The 23,493-nt window shown below is 37.3% G+C and overlaps 1 protein-coding gene across 1 annotated transcript in view; it reads left to right on the top strand.

Annotated features, from left to right (window-relative positions):
• The window catches only part of LOC103620657 (UPF0061 protein Fjoh_2793), a 26,416-nt gene extending 3,988 nt beyond the window's left edge, over window positions 1–22,428 (top strand). The window contains exons 7-19 of the mRNA XM_017741535.1: window positions 3,116–3,183; window positions 4,549–4,636; window positions 5,484–5,553; window positions 6,175–6,247; window positions 6,815–6,898; window positions 8,927–9,056; window positions 9,584–9,628; window positions 9,718–9,799; window positions 9,887–9,979; window positions 13,386–13,465; window positions 14,307–14,350; window positions 18,277–18,356; window positions 18,682–22,428. Of these exons, the coding sequence (XP_017597024.1) occupies window positions 3,116–3,183; window positions 4,549–4,636; window positions 5,484–5,553; window positions 6,175–6,247; window positions 6,815–6,898; window positions 8,927–9,056; window positions 9,584–9,628; window positions 9,718–9,799; window positions 9,887–9,979; window positions 13,386–13,465; window positions 14,307–14,350; window positions 18,277–18,356; window positions 18,682–18,804 (1,060 nt within the window). The 3' untranslated portion in view covers window positions 18,805–22,428. The remainder of the gene's footprint in view (window positions 1–3,115; window positions 3,184–4,548; window positions 4,637–5,483; window positions 5,554–6,174; window positions 6,248–6,814; window positions 6,899–8,926; window positions 9,057–9,583; window positions 9,629–9,717; window positions 9,800–9,886; window positions 9,980–13,385; window positions 13,466–14,306; window positions 14,351–18,276; window positions 18,357–18,681) is intronic.
• Window positions 22,429–23,493: the final 1,065 nt, after the last annotated feature.

Raw genomic sequence — 23,493 nt, 5'->3', positions numbered from 1 at the left:
CTCTCTTTGCTGTCATCTCAACAAATTGTGCAGTGCAAAACCAGTATGAAATTACCCCTTTACTGTGCATGAATTCTACTGAGCACACAGTGTGCTTTAGTTCTCTGCTTGCTGGCGTATTGGTTAAATGCCTGGCTCTCTTAACTGTTGTACAAGCTCTGCAGACTGTTTGCAAGACTTAATTTGGAAAAACCCCAGCTGACAGCCATATTCTTCCCGATGGGGAGCTGTTGTACTGAGGCTGGTGGGATGCACTTAACAGAGGTCTTGTCAAGTCTTGGCAGAAGTAGGAGGAAAAACCTTATGGCTTATCCCAGAACACCCAGCAGGTTGGTTTGCTCTATTAATTTTAAGTACTGTGTTCCCAATGGGGTGCTACAGTTTATGACCGTACTGCTAGATACAGAACATTTCATACAGTACCATTTTAGTCCCATACTGGCACTACCAGTGAGCAGTGTTACACATGAAGTCAAAAAAGTGAGCCAATATGCAAAGTTTTCAGAGTGGCCTTTACTTGCATAGTTCATGCAGGACAGCAGGGAGAGCACTTAGGAGTGTAAAGTCAAGCCTTTAAGTGAGAGCCAGGTAGGGAGGGATATAATCCATCCATCCTTCTGCGAGTCCTGTTCCAGCTTCTTTGGTGTAAGAGCTTTTCAGTGCTCCATTTCCTGTGTCGAGTGTACAGCTGGTCTGCTGCTGCCTTCTCTCCAGTAATGGTACTTACCAACTACAGGGACCATTGGAGAACTATTTTCTAGTGGGAATTTGTGTTTATGTGGCTGCTCAGCTACCTGGCCAGCTCTCAAGTGCTGCACATCTGTACTAACTAAATGTTGATGCCCCCATGGAATTTTGTGTCAGCAATAGAAGTGCTGGTATTCTGTAGGAATTTTGCAGAGAGCCTGCTAAGAGTTACATAGTAAAAAGGAAACAACCTTTCTGGCAGAGGTCTGTTCGAAACAGTGAAGTTTAGTTGCCCAACTTTTGTGCCTTCTGTCCCTTAGGGCTCTGCTGCACACATTGTTTTGTAAATGTCTGAGGTTCATTCCCTGCTTCTACTTTTTTTTGTTTTCTCTTGAAGGATGAAGATTTTCTTCTTCCATCTAATTTGTATCAGAGCTTTTTGTACTTAATCCTACAGACATACCAATTGGTTTCAAATGAGTATTTAAAAAAAAAAAAATCCCTAATTCTGCTTGTATCAGTACAGCTCCAGTAAAAGGAACAGATTGATTTCTGTATATTTTTCCCCTCCTGAAAAAATTCACTGCCTGTTCTTTGCAGTTAACAGAACATTCAGTTTGAATAGCTACTAGGTATCTTCAAAAATACTGAATATAATAACAATAATTTAGTTTCAAACCCACAGTTACTGTTGCAAGCAACTGCACTATGTAAGACTTCATGCTATTTCTTTTCATGACCTTTTTGTACATATTTATGTTTGTATGCATACGCCACAGTGTTGGTTTAACTGAGTTCTTTCTAAAATTTCAATGCTCAAGTATGTAAACCCAGAATCTTGTGTACTTTAAAAATTTAACTCTTGAGAATTAACACTGTGACTGTCTTCAGTCATATTTATGAATGGAATACTAGGTTTGCATCTTCTTTGCTATATACCTCAAAGAAAAGCTTGGTTTTGTCTTCTCTGCTATCTTCAACTACCTAATAAGTAGCAGATATATGTAACTGCATTAAATATCAAATAGCATGCCACCCAACTGTATTTGGAATCATGGAATCGTAATTTGGGTTGGAAGAGACTTTTACTGGTCTAGTCCAAGTCCTCCCTCAATGAGCAGGGACATCTTCACTAGATCAGGTTGTTCAAAGCCCCCTCCAACCTGAGCTTGAATATTTCCATGGTTGGGGCATCTACCACCTTTCTGGGCACCCTGTTCCAGTGTCTCACCACCCTCTGAGTAAAAAACTTCTTCCTAGTATCTAATCTAAACCTGCCCTCTTTCAGTTTACAGACATTCCCCCTTGTCCTATCACTAGAGGCTCTGGTAAAGAGTACCTCTCCAGCTTTCTAGTAGCCTCCTCTAGGGACTGGAAGGTGCTATGAGGTCTTCCCATACTCCCCATGAACAGTCCCAACTTTCTCAGTCTGTCCTCATAGGAGAGGTGCTCCAGTTCTCTGGTCATTTTTGTGGCCCTCCTCTGGACCCACTCCAATAGGTCCATGTCTCTCCTGAATAGAATAATATTTTCCAGTTATCAACAAGCAAAGATAAAGAAGAATTACATAAAATGAGCTGAATTATCCTCCTGCTAGACTCTTGAACAAGGAGTCTTCTGTGCCTATTGAAGGGATAAGATCTCTTTCAGAAGATGGCACCAAGCTGGATTGTCAGTGTAATCCCAGTTGCTTTGGAGAGAAAACGTCCTACTTGTTAACCTCAGAGGAACATGATGCCCTTGCATAGTTTATGAGGATTGATTTTTTGTGATAGAACAGAAAATACAAAGAAATGATGTATTTTATTTCACAGAATTAATGTAAGTTGTGGAATAAAGGAAGCTGTAGTGAACTCTCACAAATCTCAATATTTGGATAAACATAAAAATTTATAGGATGTGCAGAATTTTAAGGCAAATGAAAGGAAGAGATTGGTTTTAAAAATCTAAGTACCAGTAGCAGTGATTGCTAAGGGTCCCAGATCTGTCCCTGAAGTTTCTGAGATAATTTTGGCTCATGTAAAGGGCAACCTCCATCTGATGCAACAATTTGGTTTCTAATTTCTCTGTCCTCAAAATTTCCATGTTGTCCCCAGGGAAATTGTTAGTTAATGTTACAATCACACTAATATGTCACTGAGGTTCCAAGTGAATGCACTACTCTTTTTGAGAGCAGCCTTCTCCCCAGGAACAGTGAGAGTAATGAAATTGGACAACATTGTATTAAATACAAAATAAATGCATCTTGGTCATGAACCTTGGTAAGCCCCAGCATCTTTGCCTGTGTCATTTGTAAATACAAAGCTATGCCACCAAAAGATCTTTCTTTTTATGAAGAAAATGAATTTATGTGAAATATGACTTTGATCTTCATTATGAATTATTTTTGCTGAGATAATTTTTAATGTTCATTTCTTGTTTACTACAGCTTAATTGTAAGTGATGATGATGTGTGGAGAGACCAATTTTACAATGGAAATATTAAGAAAGAAAGAGGTAATGAACATATTTTAAAATAATATATTACAACATTGTAACTTAATTCTCCATAAAAAATGCGTAATAAAAATAATAAATTGGCTTAATTTAATTTATTAAGATATAAAACCTCTCCTGAGAAAATCAATCTGAAATATCTTTGTTGAAGAAATTGAAGCCCTCTGAACAGGTCTTCTATGATTGTGGCATACATATTGCAAGAATATAATTTTGATTTTCACTTCCCATTACCAAAATGATATTGAAAACTAGGGAAATTTTCTGTTGTTTTGATAGCAATACCAGGATGGTGGGAATGCAGCTGTGGCCATGTCATTGCTACATTATCTACACCTGCTCTGAAAAAGAGTGAGATGGCACAGCATGGGGAAAAATCTGTTTGTGTTCTATCTTTAAGGCCAGTATTTCTGGAGCAATTCTAGTATTAATGCACTAACAGAATTTTGCCTGTGGTTGCTGGTAAAGCAAATCAAGCTTCATCATTAAAATGCATGTGTAGTAAACTAGTATTATACATTTTCATCTGTTATGTGTTAGGCATACTTAAAAGCTCGAAGCAGCAGCGGAGCAGGGCAGCCACAGCTCGGTCTCCAGCAGGGCAGGGAAAACGGCTTTTGGGGTCCCGGCGTTGTTTCCAGCAGGAAGAAAGAACGGCCAAAAAGAAAGAAGCAGCAGCTCCTTTCTCTGCAGCTTCTCTCTCTGGACGCTCAGAGCGAACTGACCCCACACCCAGGTGTAGACAAAAGAGTAGCCAGGCCCGCCCCACTCCCCTTTTTGTCTTTCTTAAGTACAGCTATTCGTCCCTTAGCAACATGCATATGGGAGAAAATTCCTTTAACAGGAAAAAAAACTAAGGCTAAACTAAAACCCCAACAATATTGCAAGAATATAATTTTGATTTTCACTTCCCATTACCAAAATGATATTGAAAACTAGGGAAATTTTCTGTTGTTTTGATAGCAATACCAGGATGGTGGGAATGCAGCTGTGGCCATGTCATTGCTACATTATCTACACCTGCTCTGAAAAAGAGTGAGATGGCACAGCATGGGGAAAAATCTGTTTGTGTTCTATCTTTAAGGCCAGTATTTCTGGAGCAATTCTAGTATTAATGCACTAACAGAATTTTGCCTGTGGTTGCTGGTAAAGCAAATCAAGCTTCATCATTAAAATGCATGTGTAGTAAACTAGTATTATACATTTTCATCTGTTATGTGTTAGGCATACTTACAAAAATATCAGTTTAACTGTGCATATATAAACTGTGTCTATAGAAACAACACATGATGGCTTTTGCTATGGAACTGTTTTATTTTGCTGATACCCTGTTTACATTTAAACACACTTGTCTCTATATTTAAGGTGCAATAGTGCTACGACTTGCCAAATCATGGTTTCGTATAGGATCCTTGGAAATCTTAACTCACTCTGGGGAACTGGATTTACTAAGGTTTGAATTTAATCTTCATAGTAACCATAATACTTTTCTCAACAATCAAATTGCATTAGAATTCATGTATACAGTTGGAATTTAGACATAAATTAATTAGCAAGTAAGATTATATAATTTAGAAAGGTAACCTGCTGGTTTTATACAAGCATACCAAAGATCTTACCTCACAAGGGTAAAACCCTCGAGATGTTTCTAAAGGCCTGGATCTTACAAAATGAGACAAGTTTTATACCTGAAATAGTTGTGGTAACTAAGAACTAGGGAGGAGTTGTTTGTTTTGGAAAATTTGTAAGTTGAAAGTCTAAGTTCCTACATTTCTCAGTTTTCTGTGACAGGTCCTGCAACTTTTAATGCATATATGCCATTTCCCTAAGCCTGTCTTATAGGAATCTAGAGCACTGTTTTGGGAATGGCCAGTTACTGTGTAAGTAACCCTACTTCATAAGAATTCAGACGTAAAATTTTCTTTGTGAGAATTCTGATGTAGAATGATTATTCCTTGTAATCTGATACTGGTTTTTTGGAAATGCAAACTCTTTTTTTTTTTACCTAAAAAAATGGATATTGGTGCATGCAAAACCAGGTCCTGGTGTGCTCTGGAGGTTTAACGTGGGAATAATTTTAACTCTGTGTGGCAGTTTCCAGTTGTATTTACGACTACAGCCTGTCTCTAAGCATTTGGAAGAGCTTAATCTAATATTCATTGGAATAAATAGACCGAGGTTTTTAATAACTATTTGTGGCAAGCTGTAGATCAGCATTTTGCTGTTTGAAAACAAGAATTTTTAATGATCAGTTCTAAAGTACCAGTTTTGTTTAAAGAATTCTGTTTCTTCTGTTACAGAAGATTGCTAGACTTTATCATCCAGGAACATTTTCCATCAATAGCTATGAACGATTCAAATAGATATCTGGTAAGTCTTTTTATTTTCCACAAGCATGTGAACAAAATTACAGGAAGGTCTTCACAATTTCAAGTTTGACAAGATTTTAAAATTTGAAGTAAGATTCCAGGTTTTATTAGAAAAAGTTTATTAATTCTCTGCAGTGAAAATCTGCTGCTTTGATTTTTTTTGTTTTCTCAAAGTCAAATATGAACATTTACCACCAGTTTTCATTATGGAGATGTTTATTGTGAAGCTTCCTCTTTCTGTTGTTTTTTGTTCAGGTTTTCTGTGAACAGTGGTCATGAAGTGATGAAGTGTGCTTTTGTTAATGTAATTGTAGTATATATAGTATATTATAGTAGACACCCTAGTATATATAGTGTCTGGGTTTTTTGGTTTTGTTTTTTTTTAAATTTTACTTCTTAATTACTTTCAGGGCATCTGTGTATACTTATTTAACTATAGTCTTTGCTGGATAAGGTTATTATGTACTCACATAATTTGGAACGGGAATGATAAGTCCTGACAGACAGATAACTAAATTTGAAAAATAGAATATATTACATATTTCTAAGGTGAATAAAATGCTTACGTTTTTCAATATTTTTGATACAGAGAACTTAAAGTAAAAGATGTATTTGATTTTAGGAATTTTTCTCTACAGTCGTGTCAGAGACTGCAAATCTGATTGCAATGTGGATGTCTGTGGGGTTTGCACATGGTAAGGTGCCAGATGGCATTGGCTTTAGGGGAGGGACACTTTATAGTAATATACTTAAAAATGGCTTTTATTTGTCACCTTGGTCTTCGGTTCTGTTGCTGTCTTCGCCCACAGCTTTATCTGTTATACAAGGGGCTTTTGTAACAGAGTTACAAAACTCTCTGATCTCTCCAAGCACAGCTGTGACAGAACGAGTATATGGGGGCAAGAATTCTCAGAGCTGTTGCAACAGTGCAGTGTACAAAGGCAATGTACTGATGCCATATATAAATTTAACTGCTCTGAATTTGATCCCTCCACATGAAGCCCTGGCCTTTCACAGTGCACAGGAGGCAGAGCTGTCCAGCTCTGCTGCAGATTTGTGGGATTAACCCCAAAACAGCAGCGGGAGTGGGAGCCTCGGTGTCCTGCAGGGCACGGGCTGGGGGCAGAGGGACAGGGCAACTTTCCAGAGTCTGATTACTGAGAGCTCTCTAAATTCAGTGGATCTGTTTCACATCAAATTGCCTAGAGACTGGGGTTCATGTGGAATTTTAACTTCTGTTTCTCCTTTCTGTTTAATTGTAGGTGTTTGCAATACAGATAACTTCAGTTTATTATCCATAACAATAGATTATGGTCCATTTGGATTTATGGACTCCTATGACCCCAGTGAGTGTAGCACCTGTTTTTATTTTTAATCTTTTTTACTTAAAATAATATTTTTATATTAAATTATATCGTTTCCATTGCATGAAAACTCCTATCATTATTAGCAGAAAAACCCTAAGCATGTATACTCTTTGAAGAGCTCTAGGGAAAAAAATTGCATCAGTGACCAGTTTTATGATACACTATATAGGTTGCATTCAAGGGCTAAAAGTCTTGTTAATGAAATATTACTATTAAACCCATTTCCATGAGACTGTTTCTACTTGAACACCACCAATTCAAAAGATACTACAACAGAAGCCTAGAAAACAAAAAATTGTGTATTGCTGGAATCAGCCAAAAGCAGAAATGGAATACAGTAACTTCACATGCATCAAGCTTTAGCTTTACAGTTGCAGCAGCTGATTATATATTGGAAGAAAAGAAATCAACCCTACACATGGCAACCTTTATTTGAAAGTCTCAACTCAATCAGTCTGGGATTGATAGATACACATTCAGTATATACATAAATGTGTATTACTAGAATATTGTTTATAGCTTGCAACTGAATAAACTTCAGAATCATCAGTGGTTATCTTGCTGTGTGTTTTCATGCCTGCAGCCTCAAACTAAGGAAAACTCATGAGAGTAAATGTCATATTGTTTCATTGTATTGAACAAAATGGGGCTTTTTTGCTTTTAGATCTTTCTCTGTAGGGTGGGTTGACCCCAGCTGGCAATTAATGACCCACAAGCCACTTGTTCACTCACCCTTGAGAGAGAGGATTGGAAAAGTAAGGCTAAGAAAAAGCTTATGGGTCAAGATAAAGACATGTGAATAAGTCAAGGGGGAGAAAAGGGCAGGGGTGACCAGCAAGTGATGCAAAGACAATCACTCACCATATCTCACCACCAGACTGATGCAGAGTCAGTCCCCAAGTTAACAGCTGCCATGGAAAAACTACCCCCGGTTTTTATTGTTTCAAATGTGGAATATCCCTTTGGTCAGCTGGGCTCAGCTGTCCCAGCTGCATCCCCTCCTAGCCCCTTGCCCACCCCAGCCTCATTTTCTGGGGTAGCAGAGTGAGAATGGAGAAAGCCTTGATGCTGTGCTAGCCCTGCTGAGCAATGTGTAAAACATTGCTGTGTTATCAGCACTGTTTTAGTCACAAGTCCAATGCACGGTGGACAGGCTGCTGTGATGAGAACTGACTCTATCCCAGCCAGACAGTGCACCCTAGAGCCAGATGAGAGGTGTTAGATTCGAAATTCAGAGTTGAACCACTCACCAGATCTGACAGACGAGTTAGAAGTCCCCTCCTTAATGCCCCATTTGCTGTCAGTGTCCTCTGAGGACTAGGGCATTGATCATCTTATCTGCATGTGATCTGAGTGAGGGGTTCCCACTGATCCCCTCAGAGACTGCTGCTGCAGATAGGCATACATTTTACTTCTGGATACTTGTAACTTGTATGACAGGTATTTGTTATCTCCCAGATCATTTGGATTTGCATACTGGAACACATTAGGCCTAATTTTTATGTGAATATAAAGCTTGCGTGTACAACTGAAACAAATCTTGCTTAGGTGGCCTATTAAATACATGTTTATTAGATGTGTAACTTTTCCAGAAATCCTTAAATCCTGAATTTAGTTGGTCATTTGTTTGCTTAACCTATGTCCTGAATAGTAGCACTATATGCAGTAAAAATACTGGTTTCAAGTCTAAAAGTGTTTTTGATGAAAAAATGGTCTTTTTCTGTTTAAACATCTGAATTTATTTTGTATCTTTAGATAGGAAAATGTCATTTGTGACACATGGGAACTTGTCTGTGAAGGATGTATTTCTTAGATTTGCAAATAATAGATCTTGAGTCAATTCACTTTAAATAAGCATCCTTGTGATCTGATTTTAAATACTTAGTAGCTTTAGGTATTTTATAAGTTGGTTGTGTAAGTGTAAAGATGAATGTTCTTTAAACTTTTAACATTGATAGTATATTGTAATTACTCTGTTATGGAAAAGTAACATTTTGTTTGAAACAGATTTTGTTCCAAACACATCCGATGATGAAAGGAAGTATAAAATAGGAAATCAGGCAAGTGTTGGGCTGTTTAATCTGAGCAAGCTGTTACAAGCTCTAAAACCTTTATTGGATCCCAGGCAAAATCAGCTGTAAGTAGTCCTTCAAATATCTTAATGCTTAAAAGAACTAGTGAGATGGGAGACCCTGTAATCACCATATGCTTAGGAAAGAAAGGGAATAGCTTTAAAAATATATATTTTTTCAACTGGAAATTGATTGTGGATTAATTATTGGCCAGAATAAGATTGGAAGGTGGGGAGAAAAGTTTTTGATGGTCATAAATAATAGTAAAATAGGACCACAGGGAGGTATTAGATACTGTGTGATCCATTCTCCTTTCACTAAGGCAGGACCTTTGCCTGTAGTTTTCTGTTCTAAGTTTGTCTAGCTTGTTCTGTAAGACACTTATGAAGACTGTGCATCCTCCTGAAGTAACAAAGTAGAATTTTAATAGCCTCTTGTAAAAATTCTTATAGGAAGAACAGATCCCACATGATTCAGAATATCAGTGTTTCTGAGATAGCAGGCCGAAGTTCTTGTTATTTAGTGTACAGCAGTACTATACCCACAGCAGCATTTTAGTTCCTTAGAACTTGACATTTCTTTTGTTTTTCAGAGCTTCCCAGATTTTGGAGGGCTATGGTGAATACTATTACAGCCGGTATGCACTTTCAGAACTTAACCTTTCTAATCACAATACTAAAAATGTATATAATGTTCACAATCTCCTTACTTTGTTACTATTTTCAGTTTCACAGAACTATTCAAAACAAAATTGGGTCTTCTTGGGGAGAATGAGAATGATAACTTTTTGATTGCTTTCCTTTTAAAAGTGAGTTTACTTTGTTAATTTTGTTGGCAAACATCTGAACTGATACCCCACTTGAAAAATACTCATGGAAGTATCTTTATTCACTAGATCATGGAAGATACAAAGGCTGATTTTACAATGACATTCCGAGAGCTGAGTGAAATTACTGCTGACCAGTTAAAGGAGCTCAGTATTCCTGAGGTATAAATACAAGCACCCAGTCTTAGGAATACTTAATATAAAAAAAGTAAATCAAGTTGAACATAACCCTGATATAGTAGAGGCTATCTCAAGCCACTGTTCATCTGGGAAATATGTTACTGTATCATTATTAAGGGACAGAGACTAATACACCTGTATCAGGCTACCACCCCTTGTTAAGCCTGTATCTGGTATTGATGGATATGTTAATGGAAAGTGCTAATGAAAGATGCATTAATGAAGAATGCTGAAGTCAGATTTTCAGCCTTTGTTACAGGTCCAATATGAGTAGTCATAAATACTCATACACAAGTGGGAATTTGATTTTCTTCACATATAAGGTGGGTCTGCTACAAAAAACTTTCTTACTCCTCCCCTCCCTTTTTTTTCTGTTGTTTTGTTTAAGAATACCTTTTGTCCAACAAGTGAAGTTGAACAGGGTTCATGAGGAAAATTTCAACCTCAGCTCAACCAAACTATTCCTGCCATGGGTTTACTAGGTGGCTGAAACCTCTGCTCTCAAGCCTATTTGCTTATCTCAGTATCTAATGATACGTGAGATCCCATCTCATCATAAACTCCTGCTAGAACTCTTTGCCCAGAGTGGCCTCTGCCCTTCCTTGAGCACGAGATTGGTTTGAAATGTAACTTAAAGCGTAAGAATACATTTGCTATTGTGTCCTGCTCAGCCTGGTATCCCATCCTGTGTTGCTGCTATCTCAGCCTAAACTTACTCTTCAGGACCAAGTATAACCATATTTAAAAGACATGAGAGCATTTAATTTTTTTTACCTGAATATAGTGCAGTCTTTAAAAGTGGAAATATAGCTGAAATATTTGAACTGGAGTAAGATGCTAGGCAAGTCATAATTGGATAAAAAAGCAAAGGGGAAATTCTGAAAAGGAAGCTTGTGATCTGTTTCTGACAAGCAACCTGATCTGGAAAGAAAATAGCCTTTTTGCAAGAGCAAAATGATTTTTTTTTTCTTTTATTCTTTAACACGATGCCTTTTCCATGTGATGAATATTGTTCATTTTGCCTGGGAAACTTCACTGCCTTCCCCAAACATCTGATTTATGTCTGTTTGTCTTTGAAGCCAATTTAAAACGAGAGCAGGTGGACTTAGGAGGTTGTTTTAGGCAGCAGGATGTCTATGTAAAACACAGAATGGAAATGAGGAGTTGATGGTTCTTTTTCCAATTTTAATTAACTGGTTTTGACCAAATTTTCTGGTTTTCCTTGTTTTCGTCTGTTAAGTAAGAGGTCCATCCTGACCTTTTCTGTGAACTTGAAGCCATTAAGGGTTTAAAAGTTGAGATACTCTAGAGGGAAGCAACAAAAAAACCAGGAGTTGTAGCTTTGGAATTAATCATTTGCACAGGGGGGTGATAAGAGGATGGGTATATTTGTAAGAGAAGGTATTTTTGTCATAGAACCCAAGGGATTTTTCCATTTATGGCAACTCCATCTCCCCATCTTTGAAGGTGCTGGCTGAGGAGCCAGCGATTATTGTGTAGTAGTGACCCTGTTCCTACACTGAGGGTAATTTCCAGCCTTCACTTGGTAGCAACCTGATCTTTTTTTTTCCATGCAATGAAATTGTTTAGCCCATAAATTCTGGGTTCCAAAACTGATGTGGAAAAGCAAGTACAATTTTATGCTGGTAAAAAGTTGTAATTGTTTTAAAGAATTTCAATTTTAAAGTAATTTCACCTCTGTTTATTTACACACCAATACTTTTATGAGTAAGTTTTCATATTGATTTGTACATCACTTAAGATTTTTTCAGCTGCATACTAAAATTGACCTAAAAATGTTGGGAACACTGCAGGCGTCCTTATATTTAGTGTTCACTGGAAACATTCTGAAATTCCTCTTAAAGCAGCCTAACTCAGCACATCTTTGAACAAATGCTTGATTCTCACACTTGCCTGTTATCCACCTGCCTGCTTCCCAGCTCTTAGTCATTTCTGTGCTCATTTTTATGATCAAATACAGTTTGCATATATTTTTTACTCTTAATCCTTAAAATAACCCCAAAAACCACAGATGGGATCAAAACTTCCTGCTTTTAATTTCCCTTACATCTTTTTCTTGAATATGTGCTGTTTACCTCCTTTTATCTATGTCCATTTCGTCCAAATCTGCTCTTTCTCTGAAGTTCATTTTTTGTCTGTGAGCTTTGGCTGCTTTCAGCTAAGGAATATGAAGCAGCTGTTAGCTCAGTGTAATCAGCCAGGGAAGCCTGGTTTGTGTTTGCTGTCCATCACTGGAGACAGTAACCCCGAGCTCTGATTTCTTGCTGTCCGCCTTTTCCAAGTTCTGTCTCCTCTCCTACTGTCTCTATTCTTCTCAGTCTTCCCCTATCCCTGTATTCGTTTCCCTTTTTCTCCACCTTTTCTTTATCAACATATTTTGCTTATTGCACTATTTTTGTTGAAAAAAAAATCTCTACAAATAGATCTGACCCATGTACAAGTCTCTCAAGAGCAAAACCTGTAGTAATGTTGCTTAAAAAATGAAATAAGTTAGACAATAAGCCAAGGAAAAACAGGGGTAAAGTGCTAGAGGTGTTTAGGTAAAATTTGTCATAACAGAGATGGATTACTATGGATGTATCATGCTAGGAAAAATAAATAATTTGAATACAGAGGAAAAGATACTAGTAGAACATTTAGGGAGAAAATTCCTTGAAGGGTCATCATATGTTTGCCTTTTAAATCCTTTTATTGTTCATTGTCCTGGTTCCAGCTGGGATAGAGTTAATTTTCTTTCTAGGAGCTGGTACAGTGCTGTGTTTTGGATTTAGATTGAGAATAATGCTGATAGCACACTGATGGTTTAGCTGTTGCTGAGCAGGGCTTACCCTAAGTCAAGGACTTTTCAGCTTCTTGTGGTGCCCTGCCAGCAAGGAGGCTGGGTGTACACAGGAAGCTGGGAGGGGACAGAGCCAGGACAGCTGACCCAAACTGGCCAAAGGGGTATCCCACACCACTTGGTGTCATGCTCAGCAAATAAACTAGGGGAGAGCTGATTGGGGGACCCTGCTTGGAACTGCCTGGGCATTGGTTGGTGAGCAATTGTTTTTTCATTTGTATCACTTGTTTCTCTTGGGCTTTATTTCTCACTCCTTTTGATATTTTCCTTTTCATTGCTATTATTATTACTATTATTATTGTTATTATTAAATCATTTCAATTATTAAACTGTTCTTATCTCACCCCACACATTTTCTTACTTTTAACCTTACTTTAAACCCCCAGTGAGGGGGGAGCATGAGCAAATGGTTATGTGAGGCTTAGTTGCCAGCTGGGGTTAAAACACAGTATTTGTTGCTTACTTTGGTTTTTGCTTAACAGGAAAAGAATTCTGATTACCTGCCATTAACTGTTTCTTTCTCTTTAGGAGTTCTGGGCTCTCCAGGATCTGGGTAAACACAAATTATTTTCAGAATGGGTTACTATGTACCTCCTGAGATTAAACAGGTAAGTCTGATTGCAGTTTAAAGTGTGTATTTGCCAGAAGCAGGCAACTTTAATCTGCAGTGATTTTGCATTGTCTTTAGTGGGTCTGATAAACTGACCCAAACATGGTTTCATATGCGTTTTTTGTGTTAATGGTTCTAGATTGTGCTGGATTCAACAGTAATTACTGTTGTAGTTCTGTTTTGACACACAGGTACATAAAAATGACATGGAAGGAGTCATCTGTTTTCTTTGTCCTTCACTGAGCACCTGATCAGATTTCTTTGGTTAACAATTTTTCTTAAAATACAAGTCCTACAGATTCAGTCCAAGAATCACAAACAGGCTTTGCAAGTACATAGGAATGAATAGTGTTTAATTACTGTTTATATATATATATTTACTGTGTAATAACGTTGCTTTATGGTGACAGGGGATGGAAGTTGAACAGTTGCAAGTACACAGATTGTGTTTGGAAACCACGATGTTGCATAGATAGGAACATGTGAGATTCTTTTGTGTTAAATCAATAAAGAATCTAACATTTTTTCTTAGTTATATATGGTATTCATGGCTAATAGTAATGAAAAGAAATACATATCAGGTACTTGGAAATTTTATTCAGTAAATACAATTTTTAGGGGAAAAAATGAATACCAGACACAAAATCTACAAAAAAGTGTGCAGTTCTTTCCAAGTCTAATCATTCTTAGAGATTCACGGCTTCCACTGAACACAAATGCAGAACACTTAATGATTTTAATGAAAGTCAAATAAGATATTTCTAAAAATAAATCAGCATAACCCCCACTAGCTAAAGTGTTTTCTGTTTTCCTTCTTTTGGTTTGTTTTTCATGTATAGTAACAAGGGTGATTCAGACACCAAAAGAAGAACAAGAATGACAAGTGAGTAAAACAATCCAAAGTAATTATATGTTGCAGATGGCAAATATCTATTTACATATGTTTCTTTAGTGTTAGGTTTCTGGTTTTGGGTAGCACTAAAGTATACTATTTTTCTGAAGAGGAGACACTCTCATTACAATGATATTCATATTACAACAATGAAACTCATATTATAATGAATAAGATTGCTGCAAATCCTGTCACACTATACGTTCGTTCTGTCTGTCTCTGTCCTTTCTGCATGCTAAAAAGAATTCAGATTTCTGATAGGGACACACTTTCTCTTTCTGTCACCCAGAGAAAAAACTGTGTGAAAGGACTATCTAGTCATAGAAGGCAAAGGAAGGTGCTTTATTGTCCAAGTTATTCTAAATGCAAAATGGCAAAGGTACTGCAGTTAGGTATCACAGCAGAAACAGTGGATATGACATTCCAAGAATTGTTCAGAGGGGGATATTTCTGATCTGCAGTAAGCTGTGGTAAATTTGTGAAATTTGCCTATAAAAGACAATGAGCAACTGAAAATCAATGAGCAAAAGGGAATGAAGGAACTGCAGGATCTGATCAAACTCTGCTCAAGAGGTTTCACTGTCACACTGCTTTGCAGGGTGCTTCCTGCAAAGCAGGATGGAAATGGTGGCACTCTTTTGTTAGATATTGATTGGCTACTTTCTTCTAAAGCTCCAGTCGATTTGCTAGTTACATGGCAGGGGCTGACACTGGCTTCCAGTAATGAGATAGTAAAACTACAGAGGGCACAATTTATGGTTTCAGGTTTACATCCCCATTTTCTAACGGAAGTTCTATCCATTTTAAAGAACACTTCTTAAAATTCTATTTGCATTTTTAGGAAGTTAATATGAAAAGTGCTACCAAGAAGAAAGATTTCTTTTATTGTTTTTTGATAGGGTTAAGAAGCTTAACTGTAAGTTTCTGAGGCCCTTTGCTCAATTATTATTTTGAGTTTTCAAGCTCCCCTGTTTTCCTCAGCTAAAATTGAATGCAGAAAACTGTGTAAGCACACTTCTTATTTTTCTGTATCTTTTGAATCTGCTTTTAGAGAAAATCATGACATTCTGAGGTTTTATTCCAAATCAGAAAGGATCCTAGTTTGTGGATGCTCTTCTGCAAACCATCATCGTGTTTTTTCCACATGCACCTCAGAGGATCTTATAGTACAGGAGACAAATGAAACATGGAAAAGGTTTTGCCTCCAAAATCACACTTGTGCTAATGGTCTTTGTTTTGGTAGCAGTCAAAACTTGATTTGCAAAGATTCATGGTTCAGTTAGTTTTCTTCCATATAATCAACCATCACTCTCTATTTATACTGCAGAGCTGCAAAAATTTATAATAGGCTACTGATGTTCATTTGTTATTGTTTTATTTAAAATCAGCAAATCTTGTTGGATTTTTGCTAGCTGCTCCATATTCCAGTGTGACTGAAATTTCTTGCAGAAGTTTTTGGGATTTTTTTTTTCTTTTTTACATTTTTACATCTATGCATTTAAATAGATTGTTTAGATGCCCCTGTGGTCTCTTTAAAATTGTTTGGGTTGTTAGTTTATTTGTTTGTTTGTTTGTTTAAGCATTTGCTTGTAACAGCTGTCCTTGTCAGTACAACTTCCAGCAGAAGTCTGGCTCAAATCAGTTAACTCTGCATTTTTACCCAGAATTTCATGTTAAAGACAAAACTGTCCTGGCTCCTCAGATTCTCATGTGGGTTGGGAAGTTCCACTAAATTGTGTATTGCTGTCTTTGACTGACCTTGAATATATTGGCATTAACACCTCATTATTCATCACCCTTCTCTAATTGTTAGTAAGTGTCATAAAATATCTCACTTCTCAAAGTACATTATCTTGAATCATTGAAGTTGATCACTTATTCATTATTTTTATTTTTTTTCTCCCTTTATTTAGTTTTCAGTTCTTTGTAGTGCTTTATCTTGCACTGCCTAAACTTAGCTCTTCTGGAGTTGATCAAAAAGTTTTGACAATCCAAGTCTATAATTGTATTTCTTTACAAAAGAAGCATGTAAAAAAAGTAGACCAGATCATGCTTAAAAGGGCAAAAAAGTTCTTTTGCTTTGTCCTTTTCTTACCTGGCTTTTATTAATCTTTCATAATTATCTTGTCACTTGTGTTAAATACTGATATCTTTAATACCACTGTGAAACCTGTCAGTTTGCAATTGTTAAGAATTTATTTCTGGGACAAATATTCTCCTGCTAAAAATGACTCACAGCTCTAATGTGAATTACCATTTTTTGAATGAGTCATATGTTAACTTTTTCACCTTTAAAAATTTTTTTTAAATAGTTATTACACTTTACTATTGATAACCCATTTACTGGATTAAATCAAATTCTTGGGCAGAGCAAATTGTTTTGCCAAGTGGTAAAACTGTTTTTTTAACAGGGCAGGTTATTGTTATGCCTGTGTAGAGGTTATCAGGATTTCCAATAGATAGTTGTATTCATTGGCTTTTTTAATATGTGTAAGTACGTACTGGACAGCGGGGATGTGAAAAAGAAGAATGTCTGTGGCCCCTCCTAATATATTATTTGTAAATAAAATAAAGTAATAGCTACTTGATTAGAGGAATTGAGTAGAGGGAAGTTTGAGATGGTAATTTTGATTTTCTGCTTTCTCCAATACCCTCTTTCAAATACACTGTATGGATATTTATAAGAATATTTTATAAAGCTCCATGGATTTTTAAAAAGAAATATATAAAACTAACGTTTATTCATATATAAAACTAATGTTTATTCATATAAAATGAACATACTGGGGACTTCAGTGGAAAGAGAAGGAGATGAAGTTTGTGTATGTCCATAAATCACAGACTTTTGGTTTCAAGTGCCTGGGTGAAATGCCTTTGGTATCACTAACTAATCTCTTAATGTAATAAATGCCTACTGAATTGGGGAAAATATACACACCAGTGTCAAATTAAGACATAAAAGCAGGCTTGAAGTGTTACAATTGTTCTGTAAGATTATTTTGATCATTAGTTAAAGGGAAAACTTTCTCAGGTAAAATTCTAGCTTTTAAATTGCAAAACAAAAATAAGAATTTTGTTGACATAATCTGCAAAAAACTTGGTAATTAACGCCATGTGTGCTTATAAGAATTTTCCTTGGCATACAGTTTGACAGAACTCCTTTTAGAAGGTGTTAGTGGCTCTGCTGTAGGATATACCCTGGTTTACTAATTCAGCAGTTTCATTTTTAATGTCCCTACAATCTCTCTACTGCTCATTAGACACAAACATCCTGAAACAAGGCAGGGAAGCAGTGCAGTTGACAGGAGGGTTTCCAGAAGGATACGACAGACAGCTGTGGAAAAAACTGAGGAACTCTGCCTGCCCCCAGCCAGGAGATTAAAAGGAAAGTTGAAAAAATAGTTTCTAAAAAATACACCTGAAATGTAACATTAAAGGCTTTTATGGCTAAACTTTTGTTTAGGAATATCTAAGTACATATACTTTAATGGATATCTTAGTAATTACTTTTTAAATTAAGTAATACAATATTCATTTTTATGATCTCCAGGAAGGTATTGACAACATTGAAATACGTTTTCCATCAATGTAGCAGGAACCTAGGCCATGGTGAACTCATCACACTTGAAAAGCCTGCTGGTGTTCCTAACAGGAAATCCTTCGTTATCAATGTCATGTTCTGTGCTACTCTAATTTCTGTTTGGCACTTCGGCACTACTGATAGTGCAAGTTTAAAAAACCCTTTTAGCAACTCATAGAATTAAGTAGATTGATTAATTCCTTTTCCTTCTTATGCATTTTTTTCTTGATCTGCAAATCTAAATCTTCTTGAAGATTTCAGTGACTTGTTTCAATGACTGTTTTCCTTTTGTTGAATATGTCTGACTAAATTTAACATGATTTACTCTTGGTTTCAGCTGTTAATCCTAGATACATACTTAGGAATTGGATGGCGGAATCAGCAGTGCAAAAAGCTAATTTGAATGATTTCTCAGAGGTAAAATTATCTTTTTTTCTTGACAGATTTAATAATAATTGGCATAATAGCCAATGAAATAATTTTTACATTTACACTTTGAACTGTACTACATTTTGACCAACATTGTACCATATAACACCAATTGTTATTTAAAATATTAACAAAATTATTAATAGCATTAATTATAACATAAATAGTAGCAGCTATAGTAACAGTAGTAATAATAATAGTAAGGAATTCATGTGATAATTTCTGGAGCCAGGAGGGTGCATAAGGCAACAACTTTCCTTGTTTACCAGAAAACATTTTGTATAAAAACTTAACCATTTTTAATTGCTTCCAGGTTCAGCTCCTAGAGCAGGTTTTACAACACCCCTTTCAGAGGCAGGAGGCTGCAGAGAGAGCAGGGTACTCCCTGCACCCCCCAGCTTGGGCCAAGCACCTGAAAGTGAGCTGTTCGTCCTGAGGGAAATTTGAACAAGCAGCAAGAATGATCAAGGTCAAAGCTCAAGCCTTCAAATAGGGCTAATGGATCAAGCCACAGGAATCTCTCCCTTAGACTTTGTGGACTGTAATCTGCTACTGTTCCTGACCAACTTATGAAGTTTTAAGATTAAAGAAATGCATCACTGTGTATGATTGCATCAGCAAATTATATTGGCATTGATGACTCTGCCCTTCACATTCAGCTGCACGTTACTTTGAGTCCCAGTATTTAAGTTCTGCCAAATTGTCACACTTAAACTCTCAAAATTCATGGCTGATCAGGTGGGTCTTAATAGCTTTTAGTGACTGATCAATTTAAAATCCATCTAAGCTAGTTTTAATAATGCAGTATTTTGATGAATTTTCCTCTTGCTCTTACACACTGCTCAAATATAGTTGTATTCTGCAGACATAAATGTTCTTAAATCTTGCAGACCTGGCACAGAGGATCATCTTAGACCTTGACACCTTTTCTCATCCTGATTATGTTTTGTCTCAATCATCTGACAAGAGATTTAAAGGAAATTCAGTGAAATAATTAGCAAAGATGTCTGTCTTGGGAATGACTTACTCCAGTGTAAGTTTTTGTATCTTGGCTGGTGTCAGGTGCCTATCAAGCCTGGACCACTGCTCTTTGAAAGTATCTATTTGATAGTAGTAGAAAGATTATTGGTGCATAGATATGAAGTCTCTGGAAGAATTCACTGTTTGGACCTGGAAATGGACTGTCTTGGAGGCATCTCACTACGTATGTAGTCAGGTCAGTGCACTTTTGTACCCAGCCACCCAGTGCTGTAAGGGACTAACAGAAATCTTGCAGGAAAAGTATTTAAAGTTCTACTGAAGCTGTTACATAGAAGTCATCTGAGTAAGAAAGACTAGTCTTTGAGTCCTGGGTCTTGTTACTTGTTCTTTTTTGATACTCTAGTTCCACAAAACTTTACGTGTCTAATTAAGCCAAAATTAATACATCAGCAATCAGGTCTAACATTATGCTAGAAAATTTAAGGGAAAAAATCTCTTATTTGAGGGCTTTGTTACTTCTTGATCTTACCTTGTCTGTTCCCAAAACCAAAATGGATTGTTCTAGGATCTCCAAATTTTTTGAGTGCCAGTGATTCTGAAACAGAGGCTATTAAGTGGTATAATTAAAATTTCACAGATCTATTTCCCAAAATGTGGAAAAAAATGTGTATTATTACAAATCTTTCAGAGACTAAAAGAATATTTGAATACCTTCTTAACTATAATCAACACAATTATTCAGGACAGTTTCCCCTCAGACATACAGCTGTTGAAATATAAAGGCAGTTGTTGAACTGTAAATAGTAGTATCATAATGGGGGGCACAATACAGGTATTTAAATACAGTTTTCTGAAAATCCAGTCTGAAGTGTGAGCGTCAGACGTATGCAAGTCCAGCCTGGGTTAGCATTCCTTGTGCAGGCAGCGAGTGCCCTCCTGCCATCACTGGGATCAGTGTCAGAGCTGGCACCACCTCCAGCCAGAGGTGTGGGCTGCTGGGGGCCTGTGGAAGCCCCTCAGCTCTGGGCTGTGTTCTGGCCTACTGGAACCCTAGCATTGATGTCTCTTCTGGGACAATTCCAAGCAAAATGGTGTTGTGAGGAAGTGTGGGAACATCAGCATTGCCACTTGCGGAGGAGGGGGTCACACTCAAATAAGTGATGATGTGGAGAATATATTTGTGTCTGCAGGGTAAATGCAGCAGCACTGCAGCTTGGGCCCCACTTCCCAATTAGGTCAAAGGCAAGAACTCCAATTTATGTTTAACCAAACATCTGGGAAGTTTCTGTTGTGTGTGGGACAAACATGGCTGCCCGTACATCTTTACCTCATGGAATAACTGCATAAATACAAAGCATTTCTATACTGCTTTTTTCTTCAAAGTGTTTTATACATGGTAAATCCTTCTAGTGGCAAGTGGGCCTCTGCTTCATTCATATGTTACAGGTAAAGAAAGCCTCCAGCATCACAAGGTGAAACCAGAACAGCTCAAATAAGGAGCTGTTTTACAAACAGTGGCATGTTCTGCTCCCTGTGCACCCTGTGACACTTTTTCCAGGTTCTTAAAAAATACCTGAAAGAATGAAGCAAGCCCTGAAAATTGGTTTCACTACTCCTCTGGCTGCAGAGAGAAGGTCAGCTATTTCTTCTTTCCAGTAGTTCGTTCATGGACTTGGTCATGTCTTCTTGGTTTATATGAAGGCCAATCTCCATTTTCTTTCCCCTAGTTTTACCATGAGTTTACATAATCTGGCTTTAATAACTATTCTCATTTCATAACAGTCAGTACTGACTGTTAAAGGGGAGCAAACTTCCTGAGCCTGTTCTGCAAGAGCATGAGAATTCTAAAGACTTAATGGTACTGAATCTCTTGTGTTCTGTGTGTTTCCCTCAAACAGAATACACGTTTCCCAGTTACTGTGAGACTGTCAATCAACAATAGTTCTGTCCGGCAGCTTTGCCACAATTCATTTACGTTTCTCCTTTTCCACTCTCGAAGTGCCAACAAATAGTGTATGAAAAACTTAAAGCATATGGTTATCCCAAAACTACCTGTTAACTGTTTTGTAGAAGTTGAGAAATGAGCCCACATTGTGCTCAGCATTTTGTACCACCTCCCTTTCCACTTCTTGATCTTAGTCATTGGGGTTTATTATGACAATGTGAACATTCATACCATGTTTCATGGTCTATTCCCTGAAAATCTCTGACTTCCACTTGCAGTTCTGAAGCTGCTTCATCTTTCATGTTACATAAACAACAGTGATCCTGGAGCAGATGGGGAATAACAATACTGAGGCTGGTAATCAAACCGGTATTTGTACTCTCATCCTCCTTCTCTATTAGAGGACAGTTACAAAAGGGCAGCAGTGCTGATCCCCCATGTAGGGGCTTTTCCACGTAACTCTAACCTTTCTAATCCTAAGGACTGATGGAAAAGTGATTGCTTGAAGTAGATCCTTCTTCCATCAGTCATACAAGAGCCTAAAGGAGATGACAGCTGCTGAGACTGCTTCCATTTCAGGAATGGAGAAAGGTTAAAAAGAACATGCTGCAATTTGAGATCTTTGCAGGCTAAAATACTGTAAGCTCTAGTGATGTACAGACCATTTATATGGTAGTAAGTTAGGTAGAGGTGGAAGGATTTTCTTTTTATACACTCTGAATTACAGCATTGGAACATCTTTTTTGTATTTTGCAGTGTATTTTGGTACATGATCAAGCCAGATAATCGTGTGTCAATAGGAGGCAGCTTTGTTCTTTGAATGGAGTTTAAATCGTACGTTTTAGAAATTCAATGTAACCACATACATACACAAAATAGTTGACAGAGGTCTAATCATAGCATTTTACTTGATTTCCGGCATTTTCTGTCGGCTTTTTTTTTTTTGCTTTGAAGAAAGTTCAACTTCTTTTGTGTAAGTGCATGAATTATGATTGACTGCAGATGTAAAATGTATAAAATTAATTTTATTGTGTTGCAACAAAAGGGAAGGGAGGAAATAGGGTGGGAAGCTGAGAGTTCTGTTGAGAAGAGTGAATGCCAGAAAAGCCACATAAAAGTCTCAGTGCTTTGTGACCTTATTGTGCAACATTTTTCTAAGGTCATATTCTGCTGTATTTTGATGCTGGGTGTGTATTTCATAAAACTCATTTGATTTAAAAATAGTTGACTAGCAGACAGCTGTTGTCACCTAAGTATGTAAAAAAAGTGCACTCCTAATACCTTGTCAGAAGATGACACCAAGCTCTTCAATGAGTCTGCATAATGCTTACTTCAGTTACATATGGAGAGAGATTGGCAAACAGTAATCCTTTCCTCTTTTTTTTTTTTAACTCCTAGTATTAACCCTCCTACTTTTACCTAATTGGTATTTTTGTATTTTTAACCCTGCACTTTGAACTGAGGCTTCTACTAAATGTATGAGCCTTGCACTGGTCTTGAGAGCATTTCTCAGTTTGGCAGTTTGAAGGTGCTGAGATACCTTTTGAATGTCCCAGCATGTCAGTTCAAGACTTCCAGGTGACACTTCTGTTAGTGGTGGGCATAGTTCTCTTGGTGAGAGCTTTTTGCTCAGTTCAGCTGAAAGCAAGGGAGCTCAAATACCATTAACAGCTGGATGGACTCTCTGTGTCAGCTTAACACAGTGTTTAAAGCAAAATCATTTCAGGAAGAAATGCATGTGGTTTCAAACACTGTTTTCAGCATAAAATAAAATAAAATTAAATTAAATTAATAAAATATTTTTTTTTAAAAGGTGTTGGGGTCCCTCCCCTGCCGTGTAGCCCTGGGAGAGGGGCCCTGAGGGCACAGACACGGGGCTTCCCTGCCCCTGCTCAGCCTCGTTCCCATTGGTTGGTTTGTGTTCCCTGCGCGGGCAGAAGGACCCTTGGTCCCGTGACTGGAACAGTTCCTGGGCAGAGCCCCGGCCATGCGGCTGGAGAAAAAAACATCTCTGAAACATCTAGCAAGAATCTGTCTGTCCATATATATTTCCTTTCCACGGGACTCCTGGTTTGATATATGCGTGTTGCAGGATCCCCACTGCAACAAAAAGGAAGTAATTTCAAGGGTAAAGGTTCTGTATGAAGACATGGTTACAAGCTTTCTTATTCTGCTAAGCTTGTTATGCAGGTATGTGAG

The sequence above is a fragment of the Corvus brachyrhynchos genome, unplaced genomic scaffold (genome assembly GCF_000691975.1).
Source record: "Corvus brachyrhynchos isolate BGI_N302 unplaced genomic scaffold, ASM69197v1 scaffold167, whole genome shotgun sequence".
Classification (NCBI taxonomy): domain Eukaryota; kingdom Metazoa; phylum Chordata; class Aves; order Passeriformes; family Corvidae; genus Corvus; species Corvus brachyrhynchos.
This window is presented reverse-complemented; position numbering and strand designations above follow the sequence as displayed.